Below are 11906 nucleotides of genomic sequence, written 5' to 3' on the forward strand. Positions count from 1 at the left end.
GGACTCATTGCTAGCCACTTTAGTAGTCTCCAGTGCTTTCTATCAAACCATTTTCTAGTGCTTTTTGAAGTGTATTTTGGGTCATTGTCCTGCTGAAAGACCCATGACCTCTGAGGGAGACTCAGCTTTCTCACACTGGGCCCTACATTATGCTGCAAAATTTGTTAGTAGTCTCCAGACTTCATAATGCCATGCACACGGTCAAGCAGTCCAGTGCCAGAGGCAGCAAAGCAACCCAAAAACATCAGGGAACCTCCGCCATGTTTGACTGTAGGGACCGTGTTCTTTTCTTTGAATGCCTCTTTTTTTTTCCTGTAAACTCTATGTTGATGACTTTTCCCAAAAAGCTCTACTTTTGTCTCATCTGACCAAAGAACATTCTTCCAAAACGTTTTAGGCTTTCTCAGGTAAGTTTTGACAACCTCCAGCCTGTCTGTTTTATGTCTCGGGGTAAGAAGTGGGGTCTTCCTGGGTATCCTACCATACAGTCGCCGACGGATGGTACGGGTTGACACTGTTGTACCCTCGGACTGCAGGGCAGCTTGAACTTGTTTGGATGTTAGTCAAGGTTCTTTATCCACCATCCGCACAATCTTGCGTTGAAATCTCTCGTCAATTTTTCTTTTCCTTCCACATTTAGGGAGGTTAGCCACAGTGCCATGGGCTTTAAACTTCTCGATGACACTGCGCACTGTAGACACAGGAACTTTCAGGTCTTTGGAGATGGACTTGTAGCCTTGAGATTGCTTATGCTTCCTCACAATTTGAATTATCAAGTCCTCAGACAGTTCTTTGGTCTTCTTTCTTTTCTCCATGCTCAATGTGGTACACACAAGGACACAGGTTGAGTCAACTTTAATCCATGTCAACTGGCTGCAAGTGTGATTTAGTTATTGCCGACACCTGTTAGGTGCCACAGGTAAGTTACAGGTGCTGTTAATTACACAAATTAGAGAAGCATCACATGATTTTTCAAACAGTGCCAATACTTTTGTCCACCCCCTTTTTATGTTTGGTGTGGAATTACAGTATATCCTATTTGGCTTTATGACATTGTTTTTTTTTCTTTCATTGAAGACAAATTAAATGAAGATAATAATACCAAATAATTTGTGATTGTAATCATTTTCAAGAAGAAACTGAGTATTATCTAACAGAATTGCAGTGGTGACAATACTTTTGGCCAGCACTGTATGAATCATTGTTGAACCGCATGGATGCAGCCCTTCAAGCTCATGGAAGTCACACAAAATATTAAATATGGCTCTAATAGCACAACTTCATTCACCAATGTTATGCAACATATCTTTGTATTAGAAGTTAATTATTTGTTTGAATTTCACATTACTTTCTGTGGACGACAAAACTTTTGTCTTGACAAAATCTGACCTTTCTGTGTTCATAAAATGATCAATATTTCAGCTTTGCAGCAACTTTATTTTCATAACCTAAACCAAATTTGTGAGGTTTTCAGCTTTCAAAAGAGTAATTTATGAAACCAATGGATGAATTTAAAGTCAGATTATAAGCTTATATTTACATAACATGGATAAGCGACAGAACTTCTGTCAGGGAGTGTATAACAGGTATGCGTGGATTCAGCATCTTACTGCCTGGATGGCACTGCCTTTACCTCATATAGCAAAATCCTGGTGGTTGGTTTTCTTTAAGGTTTACTATGGCCATAGCTCAGCACATTGGTCAAGTTCTGGACATCTTGTACCTCCTTCCGCCAGCCAATTCTTGGTATCCTTCCATGCAGTGTCATATAATGACTTCTATAGACACCACGTATCACGACCTTTGATCCGCCATATTGACTTCACTAGAATATATAAGATTTTCTGTAAACCTGAAGATTCCCTTTAAGAGTGGAACATCGTGTATAAGACTGTATGTACAGGGCAAGATATATAGCTATACATAAACCATCCTTATATTAATTGGATGAGAACGTTTAACATTTCTGCTCAGAACGCAGTAAATCTAACAAGGTAGTAAAAACACAAAGGACGCCAGATAAATAAAGCACAGAGAGACTTGTGTCTGTCGGGGCAGTATTCTGGTTCGTGACGCACATCTTGCTTCATTTCCCATTTCTTCAGGCCTCTCTCTATTATTCTCAGCATGTAATAAATATATAAAAATGGATGTCAGCACATTAAATTATAACTAGTTCATCCTACGGGGAAATCTGGTCAAAGTGAAGCTCCTTGAAAAGACTGCCGCTGTTCAAAGGCCTGGCGACTGAGGAGCTGCTGCTGAGTCTGAAGGAACTTCACAACTTCTGGGCTCCTCAAAAGAGACTGAAAAATGAAGAGGGAGACATGAGGCACAGTCAGGAAGCGGAAAACGAGTAACACAGGGTTTATATACTGACAATAGTAATATTGAAATAGCAAAGCAATAATGTGCCCTGACTCTAAGGGTGGCTTTACACGCTACAATATCGGTCCAGATATCGCTAGCATGAGACCCGCCCCCATCGTTTGTGCGAGAGGGGCATATCGCTGCCCGTCGCGCACAAAATAGCGCACCCCCCGTCACACGTACTTACTTGCCCTGCGACGTCGCTGTGACCGGCGTACCGCCTCCTTTCTAGGGGGGCGGTCCGTTCAGTATCACAGCAACGTCACTAAGCGGCCGCCCAATGAAAGCGGAGATGAGCGGAACAAACATCCCGCCCATCTCCTTCCTTCCGCATTGTGGCTGGCGGCAGGGAAGGAGAAGTTCCTCGTTCCTGCGGTGTCACATGTAGCGATGTGTGCTGCCGCAGGGACGAGTAACAACTTCACCCCAGCAACAGCAGCGATAATTGGGAGTGTCAACAAGGAGCGATTTTGGACGATTTTGCAACGATCCAAATCGCTCCTAGGAGTCACACACAACGAGATCGCTACAGCGACCGGATGTGCGTCACAAAATCCATGACCCCAACGAGATCGTTGTAGCGAAATCATAGCGTGTAAAGCCCGCTTAATGCTCCATGCCAATGTGGGGCAAGCGGCTGATTTAGGGCTCCACTTATTTTATGCCCATCCACGTAGATATTCTGAACCTACAGAGAAGCACAGAGTCCTCATTACAGCACTGAGCAATGGATCGGCGTCTCTGTCCACCTAGTATATCAGCTAATTCACCTCTCATGCGGTTTTTCTATCTACCCTTTCTCCCATCTATTTCCCACAATGTCGATCCACGTTTTCCTAACCATCTAATATCCCACCATTCATTCAACCCATGATCCCATTATTGACACAGACAGAAGGCGATCAGCAGAATGTGACCTATTGATTGAAATCAGGTTTTATGGTAAGGAGGACCTTTACCAGCCCAAACTGGCCACATCATAGAATAGCGGCTGCAGAACTGAATAAAACGAAGGCCAACAATTCATCAAAGTGAAAAACACTTTGAAAGGTTGCAAAGAAAATTTTGCAACACGAGGTTGCGGAAACATTTTGTGACTTTTGTCATTTTCACGTCAGTTTTAGCCAGCTCCGATAAAATGAGCAGAGCTGCGTAGGATGGGGACGTGGTCCAACTACTCAGACTATCCCTTCTCAATTCGTATGTATCCCCCATGTAAAATAATAACCATGCTCACCTCTAGGGCTGACGTCGTTCTAGCAGTGTCTGCACTGGCTCTCCCAGGGCTCACGTGACTGAGTCACGCAATCCCTGGGCCCACCAGCAGCTGCTACACTCTTCCTACCTTTGGACAAATCAGACATCCAGAGGAAGTGAGAGAGCCTCACTTTGTAACGCTCACTGCCTGTGTAGAGGCAGTGAGTGGGATTAGTGGACCCAGCGGACGACAGGGGGACTCAGGCTTACCCCTTAATGGGAGGGGCTTAACTAAGTACCCACCATAAGACGGACTCCAGGTATCACTCCCAGGGCAGTGACTGGGACTGTGGCAGCTGACCACAAGGGCAGGTGACGGAAACAGGAATAGACAGGTACAGGTGGGGTGACTGGGCAGGCTGGACAGGCGGGTATGGATAGGAGAGGTGGCACGGCAGGAATAGACAGGTATTGGAAGGCAGGTACTGGAAACAGACACAGGGATAACAGGACAGGAGCTTAGGACCTGACAACTAGCTAGGTAACAGACTGAAGGAATTGCGCAGGCACTTCCCTTAATGGGAGGGTGCCTAAGGCCGGTTTCACACCTGTGTTCAGTGCAATTCGCCGATATGGAAAATAGCGCAGTCCGTTAATGCACTGCGCTATTCTCCATAGACTTGTATGGATGACGCACTATAACGCAAGTGTCTGCATTGCATCCGCTGCACGACACAGCATCGTTACTTTGACACTGCGTCGGGCGGAAGGAAAGCTGCATTTAGCGTTTTTTTGTGTCGTTACAATATCGTACATTGACGGATTCCGTTAGTATCCGCCAAGGTGTGTAATGATTGTCTATGGCGGTGGATTCCGCCGCAATGCGCTAAGCAGCGGAATCCGCTGACTGTTCCCATCACGTTCTACTGAGCATGCTCAACATGTCCAGCAGAATGATCTAAATAGTTTAAAATCGTTCTTTTAAAGGAATCCGTTACCTTTATTAGCACACTATTTGCAACGCATCCGTCACATGCATCACACAACGCACTGTAACGGATGCCTCACAACGCAAATGTGAAACCGGCATTAAATACATACATTATTACATCAACACATAATACTGACACTTACCAGTCTTTTTTGGTTCAGCACTTGTTCCAGTAACGTGGGGCGGGGGGGACGGTCTCCCACTGATCCAGTCCTTTGTTTTGCAAGAGACACTGAACACTCGGCAGTTTCCTATATAAAAAGAAAAGTAATATGTTCAGTACAAAAGTGGGGGTATTTATCAGCATTATACATGATGCCGGTTACTGATAATTAATATAAAGATAGGACTGCAATAATAGGACACATCTCTGGACCACCAAACATGGGACCCCTCAAGCAGCACATGGGGTCTGTACAGGAGGGAGCTCTCTGATATACACAGTGTGAGCAACTGGTGTCGTTAAACATGGGATATGGAGCTGCGCTGACATCATTTCTCTGTTATTCCTCCAAGAAATGGATTAGTAAATTAAGGTGGTATCAATCCCCTTGTCAGTGGGGAATGTCCCTGCATAGTCTGGCACTATCAGCTCTGAGGAAGCCATGAGTTTGGCGTAAATCGTGGGGTTTTTAACCTCCTCACTCCTGACTGCTTATCCTTTTAGGGTTATTTCTTTGGTCATTTGACTAAAGCCTGCTTTACACGTTGCAATTTCGCATACGATATCGTATGCGATTTGCAACGCCCCCATCGTATGCGTGGCACGTTCAATTTGTTGAACGTGCCGCACAAATGATTAACCCCCGTCACACGTACTTACCCTTCCATACGACCTCAATGTGGGCGGCGAGCATCCACTTCCTGGAGTGGGAGGGACGTTCGGCGTCACATCGACGTCACACGGCAGCCGGCCAATAGAAGTGGAGGGGCGGAGATGAGCGGGATATAAACATCCCGCCCACCTCTTTCCTTCCGCATTGCCGGCTGGAGCCGCGGGACGCAGGTAAGATCTGTTTATCATTCCCGGGGTGTCACACTGCGATGTGTGCTACCCCGGGAACATTGAACAACCGGACGTGCAATTCTTCAGGATTCAACGACGTGTATGCGATGAACGTTTTAACATTCAATCGCACGTACCTGTCACACACTACAATGTACCTTACGATGCCGGATGTGCGTCACTGACGACGTGACCCGCCGACACATTGTAAGATATATTGTAGCGTGTAAAGGGGGCTTTAACCACCATTATGGTAAATATCCCTGGTTATATGCTGTGTGTTTCATACACTGTGCAATATTGTACGGATTACCCTGTATGGATCTCACATCTAGTCAGCTCCCTTGTGATATTGTATACGGATTGTAGGAGAGGATCTCCTATTTATTGTAAAGGGGAATTGTGTTTGTGTTTTAATGGTTTTATATTTGCTCTGTGTTTAATAAAATATGTATCACTTTGGATATACAGGAGTTAAGCGGGCTTTACACGCTACAACAAATCTAATGATGTGTCGGCGGGGTCACGTCGTAAGTGACGTACATCCGGCATCGTTAGTGGTGTTGTAGCGTGTGACAGCTACGTGCGATTGCAATGGAACGTAAAACCGTTCATCGCATACACGTCATTCATTTCCTTAAAATTGCACGTCGGGTTGTTAAATGTTCCCAAGGTACCACACATCGCAGTGTGTGACACCCCGGGAACGATGAACAGATCTTACCTGCGTCCCACGGCTGCCGCCGGCAATGCGGAAGGAAGGAGGTGGGCGGGATGTTTACGTCCCGCTCATCTCCGCCCCTCCGCTTCTATTGGCCGGCTGCCGGCTCCCTCCCACTCCAGGACGTGGATGCTCGCCGCCCACAGCGAGGTCGTATGGACGGGTAAGTAGGTGTGACGGGAAATAATCGTTTGTGCGACACGGTCAACAAATTGAACGTGCCGCACATACGATGGGGGCGGGTACGATCGCATACGATATCGTATGTGATATCGTAAAGTGTAAAGCAGGCTTTACACATCTCATTCATTAGAGCTCCGGTGCTTGTATGTGTACTTCTTTGCTTTCACGATTTTCAGTGCACAGCACGGATACTCTGTTTATTGGTATTATTTTTATAGGTGGTGCCTGTCCAATTTTGTTTGTGGAAACTTTTATCTCAATTATTAAATGTTGCACAGCCTTAGGCCGTGTGCACAACGTGCATTTTCATTGCATTTTTTTTTGTCGCAATACTCCATGCAAATCTGAAGAAGTCAATTCTTTCGGTGTTGTTTTAATGGGTCTGTGTACGTCCATGTGTCCAGTATGTATGAAAAATGGACGTCATACGTACCGGAAATCACGAATGTGTGAAGGGGCCTAATAGTGAGGGCAGTCAGAGAGTGGAACAGATGACCACGGGAGGTGGTGAGGATAGTCAGAGAGTGGAATAGTCGACCACGGGAGGTAATGAGCTCTCCATCAAAGGAAATCTTCAAGCGGAAGCTGGATAAACATATGGCTGAGATGATTTAGGAAAGCCTGCACTCGCAGGGGGTTGGAAACGATAACCCTTGAGGTCCCTTCCAACGCTACCATTCTATGAAAATCAGACATTGCTTTTTGCATCGTGGTTCAACAAATGAAAAAATAGAAAAAATGAATTAATGAAAACAGCAAGGACAAAAATGATGTTACCCCTAGAAAAGATTGAAAATAACTTGAGAATAGCGACATGTTATACTAAGGTGTGTCCTATAATATCATCACAGGTGTCTACAAACTTGTAACCAGTCATTCTGCCTATTTAGAAGGTGAAAAGTAGTCACTGTGCTGTTTTGAATCTCTGGGTGTACCATACTGATATGGAACAATGAAAGCTAAAGAAAGAGTCGTCTCCGGAGATGAAAATGAAAATGCTATACAAACATGTTAAAGGCCATAGACCATGTCCAAACAGCATGATGTGTCTGTTAATACGGTTGTACAGTACAGACCAAACGTTTGGACACACCTTCTCATCTCTAGAACAACTGTTAAAAGTAGACTTTGTGCAGCAGGCCTTCATGGTAAAATAGCTGCTAGGAAACCACTGCTTAGGACAGGCAACAAGCAGAAGAGACTTGTTTGGGCTAAAGAACACAAGGAATGGACATTAGACCAGTGGGAATCTGTGCTTTGGTTCGATGAGTCCAAATTTGAGATCTTTGGATTCAACCACCGTGTCTTTGTAGAAAAGGTGAACGGATGGACTCTACATGGCTGGTTCCCACGGTGAAGCATGGAGGAGGAGGTGTGATGGTGTGGGGGTGCTTTGCTGGTGACACTGTTGGGGATTTATTCAAAATTGAAGGCATACTGAACCAGCATGCCTACCACAGCATCTTGCAGCGGCACGGTATTCCATGCGGTTTGCGTTTAGTTGGACCATCATTTATTTTTCAACAGGACAATGACCCCAAACACCTCCAGGCTGTGTAAGGGCTATTTGACTAAGAAGGAGAGTGATGGGGTGCTACACCAGATGACCTGGCCTTCACAGTCACCAGACCTGAACCCAATTGAGATGGTTTGGGATGAGCTGGACCGCAGAGTGAAGGCAAAAGGGCCAACAAGTGCTAAGCATCTCTGGGAACTCCTTCAAGACTGTTGGAAGACCATTTCCGGTGACTACCTCTTGAAGCTCATCAAGAGAATGCCAAGAGTGTGCAAAGCAGTAATCAAAGCAAAAGGTGGCTACTCTGAAGAACCTAGAATATAAGACATATTTTCAGTTGTTTCACACTTTAAGTATTTCATTCCACGTGATTCATAGTTTTGATGCTTTCACTGTGAACCTACAATTTTCAGAGTCCTTAAAAAAAAAGAAAACTCTTTGAATGAGAAGGTGTGTCCAAACCTTTGGTTTGTACTGTACATATTTTCAGAACAATAAGGTCTATGGGATTGTAGCCACCTCCCTGGATGTGGCCGCAAGAGGAAAATTAATGACATATTGAAAAGATGAATAATATGTATGGCAAACAAAGAGGCCTGAACAACCTCCAAAGAAATAAGAGGTGAACTAGAAGGTCAAGGTACATTGGTGTCAGATCGCCCCACCATCGCTCTTGGCCAAAGTGGACTTCATCAAAGGATAGGAGACAATGGATGTGGTCTGCGCTGCAGGCAATTCAATGGCGTTCAGATCAGGGAGTGAAGAACATGGATTTAGCAATGTCTTAAACCCACTGGTTACTTTTGTCAGTTTCAAGTAATTTCTATGACCACTGTGGATCTTTCTTACTTTACCAGAAGTGACCAACAATTGTGTGTGTGATGGGTGGGGATGGCCATGATCATGAGCGCTGGGGTTCATTCCTGACTGAATGGGACAATGGTCGATAGGCAGTGAGAGTCCATCTTGGGACAAGACCATTACATGGACTTCCATTACAGAGCAGTATGGCAGCTGTGCAGATTCTGACACGCTCCATTATGGAGCAGGGAGGAGCTGGGCGCCCGCCACTCACTATAGCACTGCATCTTCACACTCCGCTAAGAACCTGGCAACCTCACGGGGCACCCGTCAATGCCCGGCCCTGTAGCTGTGTGTGGCCCAGTTGTTAACCTGATATTTAATTTTCTCTGGACTATAGAGTTGCCCATAGCAACTAATCAGATGGCAGCTTTTATTTGCAAGGAGGTGGAATTGCCTATAGCATCCAATCAGAAAGTAGCTTTTATATGTGAACAGCAAGCAGATGCGGTGCGAATGGAGACCAATCAGATGGCAGTTTTCATGTGCCCCAGCCTGTGTGGGAGATGAGAGCTGCCCTGTGATAGGCCACCAGTTGCGATGGAGACCAGTCAGATGGCAGCTTTCATGTGCCCCAGCCTTGTGATAGGCCACCAGTTGCAATGGAGACCAGTCAGATGGCAGCTTTCATGTGCCCTAGCCTTGTGATAGGCCGCCGGCTGCGATGGAGACCAGTCAGATGGCAGCTTTCATGTGCCCTAGCCTCGTGATAGGCCGCCGGCTGCGATGGAGACCAGTCAGATGGCAGCAGTTGTCGCGGGTGGAGGAGGGGACGCCACGCTCTCCCACTGCTCGGGTCCGGCTGCCGCGGCTGCTGCGGCTCGAGCGATGGGCCGGATCCCGGGGACTCGAGCAGCGCTCCTCGCCCGTGAGTGAAAGGGGATTGGTTGTTGGGATAGTTTATTGTCCGTGATGCCACCCACGGTTGTGGTGATTAAGTGGACACCACCGCTGCTCTGTATGGGGAGCCCGGGAGTGATGGTATGGAGCAGCAAGTTGTTGATTTGCCCCTCCGTGGGTAGGGGGTTTGGTGGTCCCGGGGCCCAGTGATGGGGTTGGTATGGTGGACAGGCGGGTATGGGGCCTGTGGAGGTGCAGGGGCGCAGGGGCAGCGCTGTGCCGCACAGCACAGAGGTACTCACTCAGCCAGTAAACACGACACATTTCTCGGTAAACAAACGGCTGGTTGGACGGGTCCCTCGGACGGTTACGGTGCTGATGTTCCCTGCAGTTAGCGGTGACGGTCTCTTCCCTGCACCTATGTAAAGTCTTTTTGGTAGCGATGGGTTCCCACCGGTTACCCGCTCCCCGACCTGGACATGAGCCGGAGGAGCCCCTCTCTTGCCCGCAGGCGCTGGCCCTGGGAAACTGGTGCCTTGGCGGTGGCGGTGTCTCCCCTTAACGGTCGGACTGTTGCCTTCAATCGGGACTTGGTTGTTAGGAGACAGAGGTCCCCTTCACTGACGGATTTGGCAAATTATGGCAACTCCTAGCCTTGCCGGGATCCGAAAGGCCCCTGCCCTGGTGCTGACTGTTCTTCGTATACCGCTCCGGTATCGCCGGGTCACCACCCGTCCGCGGTCCTTCCAGCAACCTCCAAGCAGTCCCCCTGCAGACAGTCACCGCCGCCTGCTGACCTTGCTGTCTCAGTCGGGGGCACACACCCGGACCAACGTCAGGCTTTCTTAACTGTTACTTTTCTGTCACTACTCTCAAGCTCCTCTACCACTTCCTTCTCAGACCCTAGTCTGACTTCAACTGCCTGGTTTTCCCGCCTCCAGGGCTGTGAACTCCTCGGTGGGCGGAGCCAACCGCCTGACCCACCCCCTGCTGTGGACATCAGCCCCTGCAGGAAGGCAACAAGGATTTTAGGTTAGCCTTGGTGTACCTGCCGGGAATGTGGGGTGCATGTGATGTTGTGACCTGTGACCCCTGGCTTGCCCAGGGCGTCACACTTTCATGTGCCCTAGCATTGTGATAGGCCGCCGACTGTGATGGAGACCAATCAAATGGCAGCTTTCATGTGCCCCAGCCTGTGTGGGAGAGGAGAACTGCTCTGTGATGGAGACCAATCAGATGGCAGCTTTCATGTACCCCAGCTTGTGTGGGAGATAAGAGCTGCCCTGTGATAGGCCGCCGATGTGATGGAGACCAATCAGATGGCAGCTTTCATGTGCCCCAGCCTGTGTGGCAGATGAGCTGCCCTGTGATTGGCCGCCGGCTTTCATGACGTCACACTGACCTCCAGCTTGCTGGTGCAGGACATGGTCTGGTCGCTCTTCTTCTTGTTCTTGTACTTGTCCTTGTACATCTTGTTGCGGTGCTTCTTGCACATCCAGGGCTTGCGCTGTTTGGCCACCTGGCTGGTGGTCTCCTGGCAGCCCTGGTAGGTGCACGTCTTGGTCACCACGCTGTCATTGTCGCCGGAGTTATCGTCGTCCTCTAGCTCCTCGGGGCTGGCCGTGCTGTCCCGGGGGTCGGAGGTGTCCAGGGCTTCTCCGCATTCGTCCTCCGGCTCTGCGGGCAGCATGGTGTAGTACACCACCCGTGTGTCCCCGTCCGCCGAGTACTGCCCATACTGCAGCTCCTGCCCGCCGCCATCTCTTTCTGGCTGATCCGGGGTTAAATCCTCATCATCATCCTCCCGGGACGCGGCCGGCTGCTCCATGGTAACGGATTACCGGGACAGTCTCTTGTTTACTTCCGCCTCTGCCGCAGTGCTTACTGCGCATGCGCTGTAGCGCGTCACCGGATCCATCCCCTCCAGTTAGCACTGCAGTGCTGACATCTAGCGGCCACCGGCAGAACTGCACCATCATTGCAGTTTCACGTTCCACATTACAGTAGTAGTTAGAGGAATTGTCTATAACTAAGGCTCTAAAATAATAGAGATCACATACTCACAGGGGTGCAACTATTAACCTACAAAAAAACCTACTAATAGCTTCCCAATAAAGATATAGATAATGAAAACCAAAAAGGCGTTCTTCCTAATTCCTCAGACCAATTAAGGTCAATATGAAGGCCAAAGAGGAAGAGGACATAAGCAAGATGGGGCACA

The 11906-nt window shown here is 47.9% G+C and overlaps 1 protein-coding gene across 1 annotated transcript; it reads right to left on the reverse strand.

The window, feature by feature from the left end:
- Positions 1 to 1560: 1560 nt before the first annotated feature.
- RFXAP (regulatory factor X associated protein) lies at positions 1561 to 11563 on the reverse strand. The gene is made up of 3 exons (XM_075334601.1): positions 11088 to 11563; positions 4702 to 4809; positions 1561 to 2306 (listed from the first exon to the last, which is right to left on the reverse strand). Exons 1-3 carry the CDS (start codon positions 11511 to 11513, stop codon positions 2199 to 2201), a joined length of 642 nt encoding a protein of 213 aa, XP_075190716.1. The 5' UTR covers positions 11514 to 11563; the 3' UTR covers positions 1561 to 2198.
- Between the last annotated feature and the right edge of the window lie 343 nt (positions 11564 to 11906).

Source organism: Anomaloglossus baeobatrachus, chromosome 2 (assembly GCF_048569485.1).
Source record: "Anomaloglossus baeobatrachus isolate aAnoBae1 chromosome 2, aAnoBae1.hap1, whole genome shotgun sequence".
NCBI lineage: Eukaryota > Metazoa > Chordata > Amphibia > Anura > Aromobatidae > Anomaloglossus > Anomaloglossus baeobatrachus.

Excerpts from the sequence above, each read along its gene's own strand:
- RFXAP (XM_075334601.1), bottom strand. The coding sequence starts at position 11,513 with ATGGAGCAGCCGGCCGCGTCCCGGGAGGATGATGATGAGGATTTAACC. Across the intron at positions 4,810-11,087 it reads CCTGCACCAGCAAGCTGGAG|GAAACTGCCGAGTGTTCAGT; the intron begins GTCAGTGTGACG and ends CTTTTTATATAG. Across the intron at positions 2,307-4,701 it reads TGCTGAACCAAAAAAGACTG|TCTCTTTTGAGGAGCCCAGA; the intron begins GTAAGTGTCAGT and ends TTCATTTTTCAG.